We start from the raw sequence: 23,242 nt of genomic DNA, 5'->3' as shown, positions 1-23,242 counted from the left end.
CATGAGTTTCCCAACGACGACTTCTTCCCGACGTCGACGAACTTCACAACATGACGCTGCGACAACAAACACTTCTTCTGTTGGGGCGTATGATTATTTATCCCTTTTGTTCTCGATTGCATGACTAGTTTTGATTATCATGTTTTATTTACCATTTTCCTGAATTAAACTTCATGAAAAATTGCTCAAATATTCAACAGCAGCCTTGCGAGAGGGGATTCAGACCTAACCACTCGAAGCAATTCTAGTCGAAATTTGTCCGGGAACTGCATTCACAAGAAAATTATAGCCAGCACCTCAAAACAAATGTCCCTTTTCCCCTGGGCTCTGGCCTCTTGGTAGCAGAAGCAATAGGTATCTATACACGCAAATTTAGTACAGTACTTATCAAGATTAACCCGGTAACAGCCTTACTCAGTTTCTCCTCTTCACTAATTGCAAGAAGCCTCCTGGAATGGATCAAAGGAAGGATGATGCCTAGCTCGGTACTCATTGCAAGAAGTAGCCGGAGAGGAAGAAGGCGAAGCCGACAAGGAGGCTTCCGTAGATGAGTAGCGTCTTCTGGCCAGAGGTGAGCGAGTTGCCGCCGAGCCCGAACTGCTGGTTCTGCGCGAACCCGGCGATCTCGACGCTCTTGCTGTCGAAGAAGGACTGCGCCGCGCCGCACGTCGGGCACCGCCAGTCGTCCGGCAGCTTGTTGAACGGCAGCCCCGATGGCACCGGATAGGACGGGTCTCCCTTCGCCTGGTCGTACAGGTAGCCGCAGGACCGGCACTCGTGCACCCCCGTGTTCAGCACCGCGAACTGCTCCTCAAACCGGCGGGGGTCAAGCTTCGGCCTGTCCTCCTCCGCGTCCAACTCCCCCGGCAGTGGCGTCGCCAGGTCGCCGCCGGAGGCGGCGGTTGCATCTTCTTGTTTGGTCTCGAGCGCGGTGTCCAGCGGCTTGTCGTCCTTGGAGACGTCGACGGAGTGGAGCGTGAAGTGAAACGATGAGGTCAGTGCGGTGGTCAGGGGCTTATGGGTGTGGAGGAGCAAGGGCGCTGGTGGCGCTCTTGGGCTCTTGGACGCCACCATGGATGGGTGGATTAGCCTTGCTGTGGCCATTGCCATTTTAGCTAACCCCTTATTTTCTCTTTCCTCTCTCTCGCTCTCCGGTCCAAGGTAATGGAGGTGAGGGGAGGGAATCCATCGCGCAGGATATGCTTTGGTGTGTTGATGCTAAGGCAAAGGGAGGATAAGGTATGTGTGCACCAGGGCTGGACCCGTCACATGCACTTTGGAGAAATGTTTCGGGACTGCCCTCAAAATTGCTAGACTGAAATAAGTTACAAGCTGGGCCAACCGACTAATATTCCCGTGAATTTCAAATTAAACACCCCTAAGGCCCCGCTTGGAATAGGGGTAAATTTATACACCCGTGTTACTTTTACAAGTGTATTTCATCAGCCATGTTTGATTTTCAACCGGAAATGAAAACGACCGATTGAGGTCTATATCTTTTACAGGTGTAAAAGTGTGCAAAACGACAATCCAATCAGGCCCTAAGGATGTGTTTGTTTGCCAAGTATTTTCTTAAGTTTTTCAAGATACTGTGGTATTCTTGAAAAACTATGGTTCCAAATATTTTTTAGGTGTTTGGCCCTGGTTAAAATTTTAGTATTATATTAATATTATAAACATGGTATCTGTTTGCAAAAAAAAAACATAGTACGTTTACAGTATTTTAAAAAAGTTCAGGCCTCTTTTTTAGACTGCCCATGGTGGGAGTAACTTCATTAATAACATAGAGTCCAACTCAGCAAATTTGCTTATGTGACAATGATTTAATGAGTAGAGAGATGATTTGAGTAATATAACTAGTTACTCATACTATGGGTAACATCACACGTACCAAAACAAGATGAGTTACAAGCTAATAAATGAAATGTTGTATGACACTACACATATGTTACTCTTCACTATAAAGGTAGTAACATAGACTATTAGCATATGCATGTTACTAGTCTAAGTTACTCCTCACTATGAGTAGTCTTAAAAAGGGGAAGACATGATGTTGACTAAATACAAACACACCGTACATCCAAACTGACCCTCGGGGTGTGGATGTTTGGTCCCTAGGTGAAAAAAAAATACAAGAAAAGTAAACAATGTTCAAAAGTATTTTTGAAATAAACTTGACTTTCTTTTACACCGTATGTAATTTTTCATCAACCAAAACCCAGTGTTGACTTCTAGGAAAAAAAATAATATTGCTATATACAAGACACTATTCACACTATTTTGACAAAAAAATGTTTTCTTTGCCTTGAAGTCAACGCTGGATTTTGGTTGGTGGAAATTTACATATTAGTGCAAAAAAGTCAAGTTTATTCTAAGAGAACTTATGAACTTTTTTGTGATTACTATTTTTTCCCCAATTTCTCGATGTATACACACCTAGGAACCAAGGGGTATTTCCCCTGGAGCCCACCTTTATAAATGCAATCATCAGGACAAGTCAACCACATACAAGCATTAGAGATATCAACTTAAGATCCGGCACATGCCAAGTACAGACCACGAAGGTCGGGCCAAAAGGCACATAGATCACCCAAATGACATCGAAGGAAGAATAAGCTATGGTCTAGGAAGTGCGGACAGAGCAGGGGCAGTAGTTAGGGCGTTGGCGAAAGCGGAATGGAGATGATCATGGAGACGATGTCGAGATTTCCAGCTTTAAGGAGAGGACTCCAATACTGCAGTGGGGCGGCCATTTTGAACAAGTAGTCAACAGGGAGAGTCATCCAAAAAGACCAACAGAAAGCAACAGAACAAGCCAAACCACACAAGGGAACTCGAACTGTTGATGGCGATCCCGTGAACCGCCCTCGAATGATCCCTCAAACAGAAGACTGAAAGCACAACATCTCTACTTGGTTGCAAGCGTACGGTCTTCACGATCCGGCAGCGCTTCACCGTCGAGAGCTAATCGTCGCCGGAGAATTAGAGAAAGGAGATTAGAACCACACTGGACTTCTAATTATGAGGATTAGAGGAACTAGGTCAAGTTCTAAGTAGTCAACTAGGACCAACTAGAACTAGAACTAGAAGAACTGTAGGAGTCTTCAAAACTTGTGTATCAAACAGTGCCAACACCTCAAGTATATATAGGTTGGGAGGGGAGGAGGAGCACCACACAAGGGGAGGAATCCTCCTCCCCTTGCATAGGCCCTAGGGGGAGGAGGATTCCTCCTCCAAGTCCAATTCAGCCTCCCTCAAGGGGGAAAGGGCGCGCCACCCCTCCGTGGACCTTGGTGGCCCAATTCTCCCTCCACCACTTGGCCTTTTTAGGCTCGTTGATATTAAATTAAATATAAAATCCATCTGACAATTACTAGAGGATATTATATATAATTTAACATCACCAGAAACATTTTCCACGTATATATTAATTACCGCTAATACACGGTATTGCCCGATAAACTCTGAAACCCTTACGGTGACCCCAAAACACTTACGGTTCCTCTCAGAACTATTATGAATATTAATGAAGCAATTCCACAAATAAATCCTCGACACTCTCATCCTACTAACACTCAACATATCATGATTACCTTAAGCTTGTGACCTCGTAGGTTCGGTAAACCATAGACATGAATGAAACCCCTTCGCTCAATGACCGATAGCGGAACCGTGGATGTCCATATCGATCCCTATGAGCACACTCATGACATTCGAGTGAACCTTTGGTTATTATGTGATGCTCCCTTTGCTTTTATATACTTTACAATACCCTGGGTGCATCGATATCCTCCTGAGTCATGCACATGATCACTATACCATTGATCATGTTGCCGGTTTTGTTCTCCTTTCTCGTTGAAGTGTTCCAGCATCCCCGTGAAATAGTCACATATGTCTGGCCAGGTGATGATGGATGCCATCACACCGAGAGGGCCCTAAGAATATCTCTCCATCATCGGAGGAGCAAATCCCACTCTCGAGCTATTTAGTCCCTTGTCAAACGTTCTAATGAACCCGTAAGTTGTCATTTTGATCACCGTGTTACTGATGACGTTTGAGCAACCGCAGTGTATATCATATGGTAGGAAGTGACTATGATACCCTCATGGTCTGAGGAACTGAAACACATGCTAACACCCTGTGTTATAATAATTGATCTCAGACGATATTATCTCAAAGTATAACAAAAAATATTGGGTCGATTCAATATAATCATTCTTCTAACGTCATACTCTCAATATTGTTCTAGGAGTATCGATACACTTAATGATAACCTAAGATCCGACAAACATGATCACCAACAACACTTGAGCCAGTCTTAGAGGCAAGATCAGGAACCTATACTTTTCTATTTAACATTTCACACGTGCATATGAGTTTTCAACTGAATCGCATATTCCAGAATTATAGCAGTTATAACAGGAAATATAAACTCGTACGGGTTAATGACGGTGTCCCTGATAACCCACAAGTATAGGGGATCAATTGTAGCCTTTCTCGATAAGTAAGAGTGTCGAACCCAACGAGGAGCTAAAGGTAGAACAAATATTCCCTCAAGTTCTATCGACCACCAATACAACTCTTCGCACACTTTACGTTTGCTTTACCTAGAAAAAGTATGAAACTAGAAGTACTTTGTAGGTGTAAAGGGATAGGCTTGCAAGATAATAAATAACACGCAAGTAAAAGCTAGGGGCTGTTTAGATAAAGAAACAATTAAGTTAGTTTCAGTAGAGAGCTTTTTGTCACAAGAAAGTTATTTGTCCCTAGGCAATCGATAACTAGAGCGTAATCATTATTGAAATTTTATATGAGGGAGAGGCATGAGCTAACATACTTTCTCTACTTGGATCATATGCACTTATGATTGGAACTATAGCAAGCATCTGAAACTACCAAAGATCATTAAGGTAAAACCCAACCGTAGCATTAATTATTAAGTCCTCTTTACTCCCATACGCAACAACCCACTTACTCGGGTTTGTGTTTCAGTCACTCACGCAACCCACAATAAGTGAACCATGAACATATTATAACACCCTATAGCGAGGATCCCTCACGCTTGCTCGACACGGAGAGCACCATGGGACATCACCAATAATAAAACATACAACTCAAACCAATCACGATCATCAATCAACCCATAGGACAAAATGGATCTACTCAAACATCATAGGATAGCCACATATCATTGGATAATAATATATAGCCTTGAGCACCATGTTTAAGTAGAGATTACAGCAGGGAGAAGAGGTGTTATACCGCTGCATAGAGGGGGAGAGAGTTGGTGTTGACGGTAGCGAGGTTGTTGGTGTAGATCGCCATGGTGATCCTTGCCCGACGGCACTCCGGCGCCACCGGGAGAGAGGGGGAGAGCCCCCTCCTTCTTCTTCTTCCTTGACATCCCCCTAGATGGGAGGAGGGTTTCCCCTCTGGTCCGTTGAGGGAGTCCTGGATTAAGGGGTCCTCGGACAGCCGGACTATATGCGTTTGCGGATTGTTGGACTATGAAGATACAAGATAGAAGACTTCGTCCCGTGTTCGGATGGGACTCTCCTTTGCGTGGAAGGCACGCTTGGCGATTCGGATATGAAGATTCCTTTCTCTATAACCGACTCTATGTAACCCTAGCCCCCTCTGGTGTCTATATAAACCGGAGGGTTTAGTCCATAGGACAACAACAATCATAACCATAGGCTAGCTTCTAGGGTTTAGCCTCTATGATCTCGTGGTAGATCAACTCTTGTAATACTCATATCATCAAGATCAATCAAGCAGGAAGTAGGGTATTACCTCCATCGAGAGGGCCCGAACCTGGGTAAACATTGTGTCCCCCGCCTCCTGTTACCATTAGCCTTAGACGCACAGTTCGGGACCCCCTACCCAAGATCCGCCGGTTTTGACACCGACATTGGTGCTTTCATTGATAGTTCCACTGGGACGTCGAAGATAGGGTTGATGGCTCCCTTGTTATCAAGGACAACATCACCTCCGGGGGAGCTCTGGCCTAAGGCCAAACTCTCCGGCTGGGCGACTTCGTCTTGACCACCCGTTCGGCCGTCGCACCGACCATGACTTCTCAAGTCATCAAAAATCGCCTCTGCGTCAGCTCGGAATACACCGAGCAGATGGATCCAACGGAGTTATCGTCTTTAAATGGGCTCCTAGATCGCATTGCCTCTCTAGGAGTCGTTTCAGACTACAATCGGATCGGGCTTAAACCCGATCAGAGAGAGATTGAATCTCCGCCGATCACCCATTAGATAGCAGTGGTGGAGGAGGGACCCAACAACTCTTCCCCCATATTGAGGACGAAGTATGTCCGGATTTCCAAGCTCATCAAGCCGGATACATGTCCACGGGAAGAAGCGCCCCGAACTCCGAACTTAGAATCGGACTGTGGGCCAGAAAAATTGGTTTACATCTCGGAGTCCGAACTATTAAGTTTGGAAACTCCTCAAGCTCTGGGTCACAAATCAGATCTTGGTTCGGACTTAAATCCACCCACCCGCCCAGACTCAAGCGATCTTTCCCGCATCAGACAACAGTCCCAAGAGACTGTACATCACTTTTGGGCCAGATTCCTCATCGTGAAGGACAAGGTCAAGGACTGTTGCGATGAAGACGCAATCTCATTATTCTGCAAAAATTGCACGGACAAGGGACTCCTCAATGCCATAAATCGCCGTCACATATCACGCTTCGATGACTTGGTGATCATAGTACAGAAGTTCTGCGTGATGGAAAGCGGCTGGAAAACTCAGGCAGCCTTTTGGGATCCACTGGCTCTCGCTAAACCCCTCGTCCGAACAAAAAGGGTGTACCCACGTAGGTCGCCCGATCCAATTGCGAAGAAATCAAAGCCCACTTCAGGGCGCGCAACCATTTGGGAGGGATGGCTCGATAGGCCATGCAAAATACACACCACACCGGATACCATACCAACACACAGCCTTAGAGCATGTTGGATACTTCGGCAGGTGGCCAAGAGCAGCGAGGATCTCCTCATAAAAAACACCGCAGAGCAACATCCCACAGAACACAACGCTACAGTATTGATAGTCTTTGAGACTTTTGCCTCAGGTAATAGGCGCAAGAGAGCACTCCGCGGCCTCGCCGAAGTCTGCCAAGTCACAGCAATACAACCCTGGAACGACACGGCCATAACTTTCAGTGCTAGTGACGAACCGCAATTCAAGACAGTCCGGGCACCAGCCGCCTTAGTCCTCAGTCCAATCATGGACGGCTTCCTGCTTACCAAAGTGCTCATGGACGGTGGTAGCAGACTAAACCTCATTTACGAGGAAACTCTCAATAAAATGGAAATAGACAGGAGCCGCATTGAACAAAGCAGCACAACCTTTAGAGGAATTTTTCCCAGCCGGGAGGCACGATGTGCGGGAAAGATCACACTCGATGTGGTATTCGGCACGCCGGAAAATTATCGGTCCGAAGAAATAAACCTTTCAGGTGGCCCCTTTCACCAGTGGATATCACGCCTTGTTAGGGCGGGATGCGTTTGCGAGCTTCCAAGCTATACCACATTACGTGTACATGAAGCTCAAAATGCCTGGGCCCAATGGAATCAGCACCCTTGTCAGTGATCCGGACACATCACTCCGCGTCGAAAATAAAACAGCCGCCTTGGCCCTCGAAGTTTTGTCTGAAGCCCTCGCGGCCGAAGAATTAACCGCATTACACTCCATAGTGGATAGGGACGACGTGATACTCGATAAGCGATCCAAGTCCACCTTCTTCAAATCAGGAGATGAAATAATCAAATTTCAAGTCCACCCAATGGACCCCTCGAAGACAGCATCCATCAGGGCACAACTGGACCCCTCAATTGACGCCGCACTGCATGCGTTTCTATGTGAGGATTGGGATATTTTCGCCTGGCACCCTTCCGATATGTCGGGGATCCCACGCAGGCTGGCCGAACACAACCTTAACATACTGAAGTGATACAAGCCAGTCAAGCAAACACTATGACGCTTTTCAGAACCCAAACGACAAGCCATGGGAGAGGAACTAGCCAAGTTACTCGAGGCCGGATTCATCAGAGAAATAAAACACCCGGATTGGCTAGCAAACTTGGTGATGGTACCAAAGAAGGATAAATCCTGGCGCCTATGTGTCGATTTCAAAGACCTCAACAAGGCCTGCCTAAGGATCCCTTCCCTCTCCTACGCATCGATCAGATTATCGATGCTACCGCGGGACATGACTCACTGTGTTTCCTCGACGCATACTTCGGATACCATCAAATCAAAATGGCGGAGTCCGATCAAGCCACAACGACATTTATAACCCCATACGGGCCCTTCCGCTTCAACACTATGCCTTTCGGGCTCAAAAACGCTGGTGCCACCTACCAACGCATGATTCAAACATGCCTAGAGAAACAAATCGGCAAAACAGTTGAAGCATATGTCGACGACGTAGTCATCAACACCAGACATGCCGAATTGTTAATAGACGATCTAAGGCTCACATTCGATAACCTCCGAACATATGACATTAAGCTCAATCCAGAAAAATGTGTTTTCGGCGTTCCCGCCGGAAAGCTGCTGGGCTTGATTGTTTCCAATAGAGGAATTGAAGCAAACCCAGCTAAAATCCGAGCTTTGTCATAGTTGGATATCCCAACAGATCTCAAACAAATCCAGAAGCTAACTGGTCGCATAGCAGCTCTAAGCTGCTTTATCTCCAGATTAGGAGAAAAGGCATTGCCACTCTATCCCTCCTTCAGCGAACCGAACACTTCGAGTGGACGGACGCGACAACGGTCGGACTGGAGGAAATAAAGGCTCTTCTAGCAAGCAATCCAATCCTGGCCGCGCCGAACGTTGGCGAACCCATGTTGTTATACATAGCTGCAACACACCAAGTTGTGAGCGCGGTGCTCGTCATTGAACGAGAGGAGGACAGACACAAATTCCCGGTTCAGAAGTCGGTATACTACGTGTCCACTGTCCTCACACCATGCAAATCCCGGTACCCACATTATCAAAAAATAGCATACACAGTCTTCATGGCATCCCAGAAATTACGACACTACTTTCAAGAGTGTTCAATCACGATGACTCCGAAGTACCACTTAATGACATAATAAACAACTACGATGCCACGGACCGGTTTGCCAAGTGGGCTATCAAGCTCCTCCCATTCGACATAACATATAAACCACGACGAGCCATTAAATCCCAGGTACTGGCGGATTTCATCGCAGAATGGACAGAGGCCAAACTCCCTAAAGAGTACTACGCATACTCCAACTGGATCATGCACTTCGACGGCTCTAAAATGCTGGCAGGTCTCGGGGCAGGTGTTGTCTTAACATCCCCCATGGGAGATACAGTCAAATACGTACTCCAAATATTATACACAGACTCCAACAATGCAGCCGAATACGAGGCTCTGTTGCATGGTCTTCGGATGGCCATCTCCATGGGCATCCAGTGCCTAGAAGTGTGTGGGGGATTCAAACCTCGCAATATCTCAAATAAATGGAGACTTCGATGCCAAAGATCCAAAAATGGCGGCATATCATAATGCCGTCCTAAATATGCCAGCTCGGTTCGAGGGGCTCAAATTCCATCATGTGGTTCGAGAAAACAATCAAGCGGCAGATATCCTCGCCTGAATCGGCGCTAAGCGCGACGCTGTCCCACCTAACATCTTTTTGGAAAGGCTTTTCAAGCCATCCGTGGTGTGGGAAGGGGAGACCGGCAACATCAGTCAGGATCCGACCACATCCCCAGATTCCGAACACACAGACATAATCGGGGGCTCTGCCACCGAAATAACACCTTCAACCCATCTCATCATGGTTGTTATTGCCCATGGACCGAACCCTTTTTGGCCTACCTTAATAGGCACGAACTCCCCGAGGACCAAAATGAGGCACGCTGCATTGTGCGCACTCTAAAGCCTACTAGGCCCATGATGGAGAGCTTTATAAGAAAAGCGCCACTGGGGTACTTCAAAGATGTATCTCCGAGGAGGAAGGGCGGCAGCTCGTGGCTGAAATTCATGCCGGCCTCGGCGGTCACCACGCCGCAGCTCGGGCCCTTGTAAGCAAGGCCTTCCGTACAGGTTTTTACTGGCCGACGGCTCGAGTGGATGCACAAGACCTTGTCCAACATTGTGTCGGATGCCAGCTTTTCGCCAACCAAAGCCATATGCCACCCACCTCTCTACAAACAATCCCCATAACTTGGCCTTTCGCAGTCTGGGGGATTGATATGGTTGGACCCCTTAAAGGAGGAAGCCATAATAAAAAATATTTGTTGGTCATGGTGGACAAATTCACCAAATGGATAGAAGCCAAACCAGTTAAAACGGCAAAATCTGGACCCGTGATAGACTTCATATCAGGGGAAGTACACCGTTACGGTGTCCCCCACAGCATCATCACCAACAACGGCTCCAATTTCACGGCCGATGAGGTGAAAACTTGGTGCGGCAAGACGGGCATTAAGCTTGATTACGCCTCCGTCTATCACCCTCAAACAAACGGTCAAGTCGAGCGAGCCAATGCTCTTATTATGAGCGGCATTAAACCTAGACTAGTGCGATCCTTAAATGAATCAGACGCACACTGGGTTGAGGAGCTTGACTCCATACTCTGGGGGCTGCGGACCACACCAAATCGCACTACCGGATACACACCCTTCTTCATGGTGTACAACGCAGAGGTTGTGCTGCCCTGTGATATTATTCATGACTCACCTCGAGTGCGCATGTACGAAGAGAGAGAGGTCGAGCTCGATCGGTAGGACAATTTAGATGCCCTGGAAGAGGAGCGCGACGTCGCAAAAGCCCGTTCTGCATTCTATCAACAACAGGCTCGCAGGTATCAAAGCAGAGAAGTACGGGCCAAGACTTATAATATTGGCGAACTCGTTCTACGTCTACCGGAGAAGAAAAAGGGCAAGCTCAAGCCCAAGTGGGAGGGTCCCTTCATTATTGACAAAGTTCTCACCGGAGGAGCGTACCGACTGCGGGATGCATCCGATAATCGCCTCGAGCCGAACCCATGGAATGCAGCCAGACTCTGAAGATTCTACGCCTAGCGCCGAACTCCCCGTTCATCTCCTTCCCTCTGTTGCTTTTGATTTTATTTTTAGCCCTCCTCTCGCCTTTCCTTTTTGAAAAGCTCTAACGCTTTATTGTGGCTAGACTACACATTTTTAACGCACTAATTTTCAAGTATGTGCGCTCATTATACCTGGGGGCTTCTTATACAAAAGCTTAATATAATTATCTTTAGGGCATCAAGCCCACTGCATATGCGTCCTTTCTCCATATGCACCTTTTCTTCGCCATTATATGCATCGATATGACTTAAGCTTTGGCCAAGCTGGGTTGCCTGGCTCCTGTGCTTATGCCCTACGTTCCCGTTAGTTCGGCTAGGGCATAAAGGGAGCACCTCTGCGATTGTTACTGCCGGGTACTCTGGACGTGTACCTCAGACTGGGTGAAGGCGAAAGCTAGCATTCTTAAGGGAATATTCGGTCGATGGACTAAAGATGTTTTTTACCTATCACAATGCAAACCCCCAGACGTTACATATCCTGCGCTTTTTGATCGCAGTCCGGACATGCACTTTAATGCATGCATACCCAGGGAAAGGAACCCTTAATGGAACTATTCTCTCTAGAAAATGTTTCTTACTAACCATGTAATATAACATAACTAGTTGGGTACTTGTCTATTCAAGCAATTATGACCCCTACGCCTGGTTTTCACGCATACCCCGGTTTATATTACTGAGCGGGTATTCGGAAACACTCCAGACTATCGGGTCCAGAGGCCGAAGCGAAAAGGTCCGCCATGAAAAATGTTTTACAATCCGGCTAGGGACAAATATGTCAATTGAAGTACATAGTCATTTAGACTCAAATGCTTCTTCTTCTATGCCATCCAAAATGTTGTCTAGCCTACAATCCTGTTGGGAATATTTTGCAGCTAATCCTACCTGGTCATATACCAGATTAACGGGAATTTCTTTCCCATCTGACCCTACAGGTCCGACCCGGGCCATATGATTCGGATCAAGCTTGGTATACCTTGTTTTCACCATGGCCCAAGCCTCTCCCGCCCCTTCTTGACAGGCAGATATCTTCCATAGTCGGAAACATTGCTGCCCTCCCTTGAAAAGCTGAGCAAGCTCCCCCATACTTCCTGGCAGGGAGGTGGATGGCCACAAGGCCTTGGCGACACTCCGCATGACCTGCCGAACTTGCTTGTGCAGTTGTGAAAGCTCTTGTAGCAGATCGCCTGAGGATCCGGGCATCTCCTCTTCGGGACAGCTCGTCAGCATACCTACAGACATAACTCTGTTAGTTCCTATCTTTACCGAACTATGTAAATGTTTGTTTGAGAACATACTAAAAATGCCACGCCAAAGCCTCTTATTTTCCTTCACGGAGTCAGCCAGCTGGGCCCGAACATCTTTCAATTCTTCACCCAGCTAGGTATTAGCATCTTGGAGCTTGTTATTCTTCTGTATGACCTTGTAAGTACACGCTCGCCAGCGGCTGCTTGCCTTAGGGCCTCTTGCTCACCCTTTTGTGGGGTTCCCGGATTCTGTTCCGTATTATCTGAGGATTTTGGTCATCATATATTGTTAGCATTACTAGTTTATCAACACAATATTGTTTTTCTCAATTCGGGAATACATACCAGTTGATGCTCTTCGGATCTTGACAGCTTGGCCATAGCGGCTGTCAGCTGGATTCGACACTCTTCCAGCTCTTGAGACAACAGGTTGTTCCTCTCCGAGAGAACCTACATGTACAATGATCCTTAAATCAGTTGTACTAACTGCTTTAAGTCTCAGGGGCTACCGATATACATAATTATCAGATTTTTATATTTACCCGTATATCTTTCAAATACTGGTCCATGGCTAGGCTCGGATGTATGCATCACCCGAGTTGAAGGCATTAAAAGCCTCGTCTGAAAAAACAGGGTCGCAGAGTGCGGCAGGCCGGTGCCGATGATTCATGGCGCTCTCCACTTCAGAAATCGTAACGGACATTCTGTCCGGATCCGTATATGAGGACAGTCCGGTGTCACTCCTGTATTGGCCTCCGTCCTCGAGACTGGGCTTGGAATCCGGCTAGTGGAGGCACAGTTGGCAGGACCCTCGGACATAGTTCGGCGGATGTTCTTTCTGCTAATACACAAACGATAGTGTCATACTTTAAGATGACAAACCACGGAGCATATTTTAAACCATACCTTGATACGACTCCAACGTATCTATAATTTTTGATTGCTCCATGCTACTTTATCTACTGTTTTAGGCAATATTGGGCTTTATTATCCACTTTTATATTATTTTTGGGACTAACCTATTAACCGGAGGCCCAACCCAGATTTGCTGTTTTATGCCTATTTCAGTGTTTCGAGGAAAAGGAATATCAGACAGAGTCAAAACGGAATGAAATCAACTGGAGAAGTTATTTTTGGAAGGAAAGCAACCCAGGGAACTTGGAGTGCACGTCAGGGGAGATACGGGCTGCCCACGAGGGTGGGAGGGCGCCCACCCCCCTGGGTGCGCCCCCCTACCTCGTGGGGCCCCTGTAGCTCCACTGACGTACCCTCTGCACCCATATATACTCCTGTACCCTAAAACTTCCAGAACAGAAGATAGATCGGGAGTTCCGCCGCCGCAAGCCTCTGTAGCCACCAAAAACCTCTCGGGAGCCTGTTCCGGCACCCTGCCATAGGGGGAACCCATCATCGGTGGCCATCTTCATCATCCCGGCGCTATCCATGACGAGGAGGTAGTAGTTCACCCTCGGGGCTGAGGGTATGTACCAGTAGCTATGTGTTTGATCTCTCTCTCTCGTGTTCTCTCTTGTGTTCCTCTATGGCACGATCTTGATGTATCCCGAGCATTGCTATTGTAGTTGGATCTTATGATGTTTCTCCCCCTCTACTCTCTTGTGATGAATTGAGTCTCCCCTTTGAAGTTATCTTATTGGATTGAGTCTTTTATGAGAACACTTGATGTATGTCTTGCTGTGATTATCTGTGGTGACAATGGGATATCATGTGCCACTTGATGTATGTTTTGGTGATCAACTTGCGGGTTTCGTGACATTGGGAACCTATGCATAGGGGTTGGCACACGTTCTTGACTCTCCGGTAGAAACTTTGGGGCACTCTTTGAAGTACTTTTATGTTGGTTGGATGAATCTGAGATTGTGTGAGGCATATCGTATAATCATGCCCACGGATACTTGTGGTGACAATGGAGTATCTAGGTGACATTAGGGTTTTGGTTGATTTGTGTCTTAAGGTGTTATTCTAGTACGAACTCTTTTATAGATTGATCCGAAAGAATAACTTTGAGGTGGTTTCGTACCCTACCATAATCTCTATGTTTGTTCTCCGCTATTAGTGGCTTTGGAGTGACTCTTTTTTGCATGTTGAGGGCTTGTCATATGTTCTATCTATGTTATTATTGTTGAGAGAACTTGCACTAGTGAAAGTATGAACCCTAGGCCTTGTTTCCTATCATTGCAATACCGTTTACGCTCACTTTTATTATTAATTACCTTGCTGTTTTTATTATTTCAGATTACAAAAACCTATATCTACTTTCCATATTGCACTTGTATCACTATCTCTTCACCGAATTAGTGCACCTATACAATTTACCATTGTATTGGGTGTGTTGGGGACACAAGAGACCTTTTGTTATTTGGTTGCAGGGTTGCTTGAGAGAGACCATCTTCATCCTACGCCTCCTACGGATTGATAAACCTTAGGTCATCCACTTGAGGGAAATTTGCTACTGTCCTACAAACATGTGACTTGCAGGCCCAACAATGTCTACAAGAAGAAGGTTGTGTAGTAGACATCAAGCTCTTTTCTGGCGCCGTTGCCGGGGAGGCTAGGTAAGTGAAGGTATATCTTTAGATCTTGCAATTGAATCTTTTTTATTTCTTGTTTTAGCACTAGTCTAGTTTATAAAAGAAAACTACAAAAAAAATGGAATTGAGTTTGTCTCATACGCTTCATCTTTTAATATCTTTCCTGAGTATGATGGAAAGGAAAATTGTGCTCAAGTGATAGAAGAAGAAATCTATAAAATGTTTGGCACTAAATCTTTGTATGATGAGCATGATTGCAATGTTGTTAGTATGAATTCCTTGAATATCCATGATGCTAATGATATGCAAAGCCACAAGCTTGGGTAAGCTATGTTTGATGAAGGTGATATTTTTTGTCCCCCAAGCTTTGATGAGCAAATTTACTATGATGAAAGCATGCCTCCTATCTATGATGATTATTGTGATGATACATATGCCATAAAGAAGAATTTTGCTTCTGTGGAGAGTAGTAAAATTTCTATGCTTGTAGATCATGAAAAGAATGCTTTAGGTGCTGGTTATATTGTTGAATTCATTCATGATGCTACTGAAAATTATTATTAGGGAGGAATATATGCTTGTAGGAATTGCAATAATATCAAGTTTCCTCTCTATGTGCTTAAAATCTTGAAGCTATGCTTGTTTTACCTTCCTATTCTTGTTGATTATTGTTCCCATAAGTTGTTTGCTCACAAAATCCCTATGCATAGGAAGTGGGTTAGACTTAAAAGTGCTAGTCATATGCTTCATGATGCTCCCGTTATGTTTCAATTCTTATCTTTTATGTGAGCATCATTGTCATCATCATGCCTAGCTAGAAAGGCATTAAAGAAAAGCGCTTGTTGGGAGACAACCCAATACTTATCCTTACTGTTTTTGTGTGTTCACATGATTATGCTACTGTAGTAATCATGTTTTATAGCTTTTTTTTCAATAAGTGCCAAGTAAGACCTTTAGGATGGCTTACGATGATAGTTGTGTTGATCCTGCTGAAAATCAGAAACTTTTGCACCCAGTAAATTAGTTTTGTTAATTCACAGAAACGTGATTCTGATCTGATTCTTTTTTCTCTAGATTGGTACATAAATTGCTTAGGACTTCCTAATTTGGTAGGATTTTTGGAGTTCCATAAGTATACGTTTGATACAGATTACTACAGACTGTTCTGTTTTTGACAGATTCTGTTTTCTATGTGTTTTTTGCTTATTTTGATGAATCTATGAGTAGTATCGGAGGGTATGAACCATATATAAGTTGGAGTACAGTAGATATTACACCAATATGAATTTAGAATGAGTTCATTACAGTACCTAAGTAGTGGTCTTGTTTTCTTATACTAACGGAGCTTACGAGTTTTCTGTTGAGTTTTGTGTTGTGAAGTTTTCAAGTTTTGGGTAAAGATTCGATGGACTATGGAATAAGGAGTGTCAAGAGGCTAAACTTGGGGATGCCCAAGGCACCCCAAGGTAATATTCAAAGGAAAACCAAGAGCCTAAGCTTGGGGATGCCCCGGATGGCATCCCCTCTTTCGTCTTCGTTCATCGGTAACTTTACTTGGAGCTATATTTTTATTCACCACATGATATGTGTTTTGCTTGGAGCGTCATTTTCTTTTGTTAGTATTAGATTGCTTTTATTTATAATAATGTTTTGAATCTTTAGTTTCAATAAAGAAGTCAAGGATAGCCTTTGCCATGCTTATTTTGCTAGTATACATGTTGCTGTTTGAAAAACAGAAAGTTTACCGCTGTTGCAAAAATTCCCTAGAAAAGTCAGAGAGTGGTATAATGTTGAATATTTTTGCATATTGAGCTCTGATAAATTTATTACAGTGGGAATTTTAGTTCATAATTTTTGGAGTCAGGGAAGTATTGATACTCTTGCACTCTTTACAGACTGTACTATTTTGGCAGATTGCTGTTATGGTTGCATTGTTTGCATATGTTTGCTTGTTTAATGGTTCTATTTGAAGATAGGAGTATTAAATATGCAGAGGCATTTAGTATTCAATGTTGAATAATTATTTAAATGATTTGTTATAGTAGAAAATGATAAGGTTTTGCATTGGTTTATACTAACCTATCTCACGAGTTCTTGTTGAGTTTGTTGTGAATGAAGCTTTTGATAAAAAGAGAAACCATGATATGAGAGGAATTAAGGAGACACAAAAGCTCAAGCTTGGGGATGCCCAAGGCACCCCAAGATAGTATTTCAAGAAGTCTCAAGCATCTAAGCTTGGGGATGCCCCGGTAGGCATCCCACCTTTCTTCTTCAACAACTATCGGTTAGTATCGGTTGAGCCTAAGTTTTTGCTTCTTCACATGAGTTGTGCTATCCTTGCAATGTAGTTTTCTTTAGCTTTGCTTGCTGTTTGAATAAAGTATCAAGATCTGAAATTATTAACTGGGAGAGTCTTCACATAGTTGCATAATTATTTAGCTACTCATTGACCTTCACTTATATCTTTTAGAGCACGATGGTGGATTTATTTTGTAGAAATTAATGAACTCTCATGCTTCACTTATATTATTTTGAGAGTCTTAAAGAGCATGGTAATTTGCTTAAAATGTTAATATACTTAGTGTTCAAGATATGTGAAACTTTCTTTTGAGTGAATTGGATACTAAGATAGGTTTGATGCTTGATAATTGTTTTGAGATATGGAGGTGATAATATCAAAGTCGTGCTAGTTGGGTAATTGTGAATTTGAGAGATGCTTGTTTGAAGTTTGCAAGTCCCGTAGCATGCACGTACGGTTAAAGTTGTGTAACAAATTTGAAACATGAAGTGTACCTGGCTTGTGCATCCTTATGAGTGGCGGTCGGGGACGAGCGATGGTCTTTTCCTACCAATCTATCCCCCTAGGAGAATGCGCGTAGTACTTGATTTTTGATGGCTTCTAAATTTTTGCAATAAGTATATGAGTTCTTTTGACTAATGTTGAGTCCATGGATTATACGCACTCTCACCTTTCCGCCTTTGCTAGCCTCTTCAGTACCGTGCATTGCCCTTTCTCACCTTGAGAGTTGGTGCAAACTTCACCGGTGCATCCAAACCCCGTGATACGATACACTCTATCACACATAAACCTCCTTATATCTTACTCAAAACAACCACCATACCTACCCATCATGGCATTTCCATATCCATTCCGAGATATATTGCCATGCAACTTCCATCATCATTATTATGACATACATTACTTTTGTCATATTGCCATTGCATGATCATGTAGTTGACATCGTATTTGTGGCAAAGCCACCATGCATTATTCATACATGTCACTCTTGATTCATTGCACCATCCCGGTACACCGCCGGAGGCATTCATATAGAGTCATATTTTGTTCTAAGTTTCGAGTTGTAATTGTTGAGTTGTAAGAAAAATAAAAGTGTGATGATCATCATTATTAGAGCATTGTCCCAAGTGAGGAAAGGATGATGGAGACTATGATTCCCCCACAAGTCAGGATGAGACTCCAGACAAAAAAAAGAAGAAGAAAAAAAAGCAAGGCCAAAAAAAGAGAGAAAAAGAGAGAAGGGACAATGCTACTATCCTTTTACCACACTTGTGCTTCAAAGTAGCACCAAGATCTTCATGATAGAGAGTCTCTCATTTTGTCACTTTCATATACTAGTGGGAATTTTTCATTATAGAACTTGGCTTGTATATTCCAATGACGGGCTTCCTCAAAATGCCCTATGTCTTCATGAGCAAGCAAGTTGGATGCACACCCACTTAGTTTCTTTTGTAGAGCTTTCATATACTTATAGCTCTAGTGCATCCGTTGCATGGCAATCCCTACTCCTCATGTTGACATCAATTGATGGGCATCTCCATAGCCCGTTGATTAGCCTCGTCAATGTGAGACCTTCTCTTTTTTTCTTCTCCACACAATCCCCATCATCATATTCTATTCCACCCATAGTGCTATATCCATGGCTCGCGCTCATGTATTGCGTGAAGGTTGAAAAAGTTTGAGATTATTTGAGTATGAAACAATTGCTTGGCTTGTCATCGGGGGTATAGAAGTTGGGAACATCTTTGTGTGACGAAAATGAAGCATAGCCTAACTATATGATTTTGTAGGGATGAACTTTCTTTTGCCATGTTATTTTGAGAAGACATGATTGCTTTGATTAGTATGCTTGAAGTATTATTATTTTTATGTCAATATGAACTTTTGTCTTAAATCTTTCGGATCTGAATATTCATATCACAAGTAAGAAGATTTATATTGAAATTAGTATCACTCCGCATCAAAAATTCTTTTTTATCATTTACCTACTCGAGGACGAGCAGGAATTAAGCTCGGGGATGCCTGATACGTCTCCAACGTATCTATAATTTTTGATTGCTCCATGCTACTTTATCTACTGTTTTAGGCAATATTGGGATTTATTATCCACTTTTATACTATTTTTGGGACTAACCTATTAACCGGAGGCCCAACCCAGATTTGCTATTTTATGCCTATTTCAGTGTTTCGAGGAAAAGGAATATCAGACGGAGTAAAAACGGAACGAAATCAACTGGAGAAGTTATTTTTGGAAGGAAAGTAACCCAGGGAACTTGGAGTGAACGTCAGGGGAGATACGGGCTGCCCACGAGGGTGGGAGGCGCGCCCATGCCCCCGGGCGTGCCCCCCTACCTCGTGGGGCCCCCGTAGCTCCACCGACGTACCCTCTGCACCCATATATACTCTTGTACCCTAAAACTTCCAGAACAAACGATAGATCGAGAGTTTCGCCGCCGCAAGCCTCTGTAGCCACCAAAAACCTCTCGGGCGCCCATTCCGGCACCATGCCGGAGGGGGAACCCATCACCGGTGGCCATCTTCATCATCCTGGTGCTATCCATGACGAGGAGGGAGTAGTTCACCCTCGGGGCTGAGGGTATGTACCAGTAGCTATGTGTTTGATCTCTCCCTCTCGTGTTCTCTCTCGTGTTCCTCTATGGCACGATCTTGATGTATCTCGAGCTTTGCTATTGTAGTTGGATCTTATGATGTTTCTCCCCCTCTACTCTCTTGTGATGAATTGAGTTTCCCCTTTGAAGTTATCTTATTGGATTGAGTCTTTTATGAGAACACTTGATGTATGTCTTGCCGTGATTATCTGTGGTGGCAATGGGATATCATGTGCCACTTTATGTATGTTTTGGTGATCAACTTGCGGGTTTCGTGACATTGGGAACCTATGCATAGGGGTTGGCACATGTTCTTGACTCTCCGGTAGAAACTTTGGGGCACTCTTTGAAGTACTTTTATGTTGGTTGGATGAATCTGAGATTGTGTGACGCATATCGTATAATCATGCCCACGGATACTTGAGGTGACAATGGAGTATCTAGGTGACATTAGGGTTTTGGTTGATTTGTGTCTTAAGGTGTTATTCTAGTATGAACTCTTTTATATATTGATCCGAAAGAATAACTTTGAGGTGGTTTCGTACCCTACCATAATCTCTATGTTTGTTCTCCGCTATTAGTGGCTTTGGAGTGACTCTGTGTTGCATGTTGAGGGCTTGTCATATGTTCTATCTATGTTATTATTGTTGAGAGAACTTGCACTAGTGAAAGTATGAACCCTAGGCCTTGTTTCCTATCATTGCAATACCGTTTACGCTCACTTTTATCATTAGTTACCTTGCTGTTTTTATTATTTCAGATTACAAAAACCTATATCTACTATCCATATTGCACTTGTATCACTATCTCTTCGCCGAACTAGTGCACCTATACAATTTACCATTGTATTGGGTGTGTTGGGGACACAAGAGACTTTTTGTTATTTGGTTGCAGGGTTGCTTGAGAGAGACCATCTTCATCCTACGCCTCCTATGGATTGATAAACCTTAGGTCATCCACTTGAGGGAAATTTGCTACTGTCCTACAAACCTGTGCACTTGCAGGCCCAACAACGTCTACAAGAAGAAGGTTGTGTAGTAGACATCATACCTCCTTGAGGACCGCTCCGCCATGTCTTTATTCGCCTTTCTTTTTAAAGGCCTACCCGGTACGGGTGCCCCTTGTTGGTGAGTCACCTCGGGTTCGGCTTGGCGCGTCCATCGTCTTCCCTTTAGAGCGTAAGAATTGCGCGGTGGGTAAGATGTAAGGAATAAATCTTTTCAAGAAGATAAGTCTCTTGTTTACTTACATGCGATACAGGGAGGAGGCTGAGATAGTCAGCGATGATGGCCACCTCTATGCCATCACAGCTCGCCTGGTGAAACACCCCTTCCACGAGCTCCATGAATATATCCGGATCCTCTTCGAATCTGGGGTCAAGGGCCCGGTTACGGTCCTCTGGCTGTGGTGCTGGGCTATGGAACTCCCTGGTTATTTTTCGCTATTCCTGTTATAAGTAGACATAGTAAATATTTATGAAAACAAAGGCTTAGGGAATTAATAGAGTAGAACAATGGATGGAAGCTCACCCAGCTGGGAGGGTTGTACATCAAAAATCCATCCCGTGGCTTGATGCGGGCGAACTCCTCTCTTTCCCCCTTGTACAAACCAGACAGTATTTCCACCAGAGCGGTGGTGGAGTCCGGACCCTTTCGACCACAGCGGGTGGCGTCGTCTTCTCCATTGAAGTGCCACATGGGATGCCCTCGGTATTGGAGTGGCTAAACCCCCCGCATTATGGATATTGCCATAACCTCGACTATTGACAATCCAGACTGAGCGAGTATTCTTATCTTGCTCATCAATTGAAGGACCTCCCTGCTATCTTCCTCTCTGGGGCTCCGGGGACGCCAGTCAAGGCGTTTTTTCAGCGGAGCGTTTGTAAACTCAGGAAGACCCATTCGGATTGGGTCGGGAAGGGAGACGTCCTCGATATAAAACCACTCGGAGGGCCACTCTTTGGGTGCCTTCTTCGGTGTGCCAGATAAGTATCCGGTCTCGGCGATGCACCATATCTCGGCTCCGCCCACTTGGAATATTGATCCCCCTTGATTACAGGGGACGGGGCAGAATAGCTTCTTCCGTAGCTCGAAATGGGCTTCGCAGCCCAGAAATAGCTCACAAAGAGCGACATAGCCTGCGATATGCAGGATGGAGGAAGGTGTGAAGTTCTGTAGTTGGAGGCCGTAGAACTCTAGAAGCCCGTGGAGGAACGGATGGATTGGAAATCCGACGCCCCTCAGCAAGTAGGAGACGAGGCATACTCGCTCCCCCCTAGATGGGTTGGGAAAGTTCTCCGCCTGCTCCCCGCCATCGAAAGAAGCCAATCCGACTCGAACGGGGACTAGATATGTAGGAGGTAGGTACCCTTGCGTCTGCAGCTTCACTAATCGGCCGTGGGATACAGTGCACTTCTCCCAATCGCTCGGTTTGGTGTTGCGAGAGCGGGAGGAAGAGCTGCGAGCGCCAGCCATGTTGGAGTGGTTTTTTCGGGCACGCTCCGATGATTCCTCGCTTGGGAAAGATGGCGTGGATCAGATCTGAAGATCCTCGTCTCTTTAATAGACAATTTATTTACATGGCCAGGGTGGCAAATGTAAAAATGCTCCAACTTCTTGCATTCGCTTGACACATGGAGGCTGAGACCGTTAAGGTGCAGAAGCTGATGAGCGTAATATTAAATGGGGAACCGGACACTACTTTTTACAATAGGTACTTTGAAGAATTCAGGGAAGGAACCCGCCTTGCAATGCCGAAGACAATCTGCGCGCTGGACTCATCGTCATTGAAGCCTGGTTCGGGGGCTACTGAGGGAGTCCTGGATTAAGGGGTCCTAGGATAGCCGGACTATATGTGTATGCTGGATTGTTGGACTATGAAGATACAAGATAGAAGACTTCGTCCCGTGTCCGGATGGGATCTCCTTTGCGTGGAAGGCACGCTTGGCGATTCGGATATGAAGATTCCTTTCTCTCTAACCGAGTCTATGTAACCCTAGCCCCCTCCGGTGTCTATATAAATCGGAGGGTTTAGTCCGTAGGACAACAACAATCATAACCATAGGCTAGCTTCTAGGGTTTAGCCTCTACGATCTCGTGGTAGATCAACTCTTGTAATACTCATATCATCAAGATCAATCAGGCAGGAAGTAGGGTATTACCTCCATCGAGAGGGCCTGAACCTGGGTAAACATTGTGTCCCCCGCCTCCTGTTACCATTAGCCTTAGAGGCACAGTTCGGACCCCCTACCCGAGATCCATCGGTTTTGACACCGACATCCGTGAACTCCATGGCGGTGGAGGGGCGGGAGCTCGTCCGAGATTGGATCTATCTCTATGTTTCTCTTCTGTTTCGCGACCCCTTTTCTGGCCTTTCACCGTTTCTCAAATATCCGGAGATTCGTAACTCCCATTGGGCTGAAATTTTAACATGATTTTTAT

The 23,242-nt window shown here is 44.9% G+C and overlaps 1 protein-coding gene across 1 annotated transcript; it reads right to left on the bottom strand.

Moving 5' to 3' along the window:
• Positions 1–242: 242 nt before the first annotated feature.
• LOC119307736 (rubredoxin-like) lies at positions 243–1,190 on the bottom strand. Its single transcript, XM_037583818.1, has one exon. The coding sequence runs from the start codon at positions 1,108–1,110 to the stop codon at positions 490–492; it is 621 nt and encodes a 206-aa protein (XP_037439715.1). The 5' UTR covers positions 1,111–1,190; the 3' UTR covers positions 243–489.
• Between the last annotated feature and the right edge of the window lie 22,052 nt (positions 1,191–23,242).

This window comes from Triticum dicoccoides, chromosome 5B, assembly GCF_002162155.2.
Source record: "Triticum dicoccoides isolate Atlit2015 ecotype Zavitan chromosome 5B, WEW_v2.0, whole genome shotgun sequence".
Taxonomy (NCBI): Eukaryota; Viridiplantae; Streptophyta; class Magnoliopsida; order Poales; family Poaceae; genus Triticum; species Triticum dicoccoides.
The sequence above is the reverse complement of the archived record's forward strand: the minus strand, read 5'-3'. Positions and strand labels throughout refer to the sequence as shown.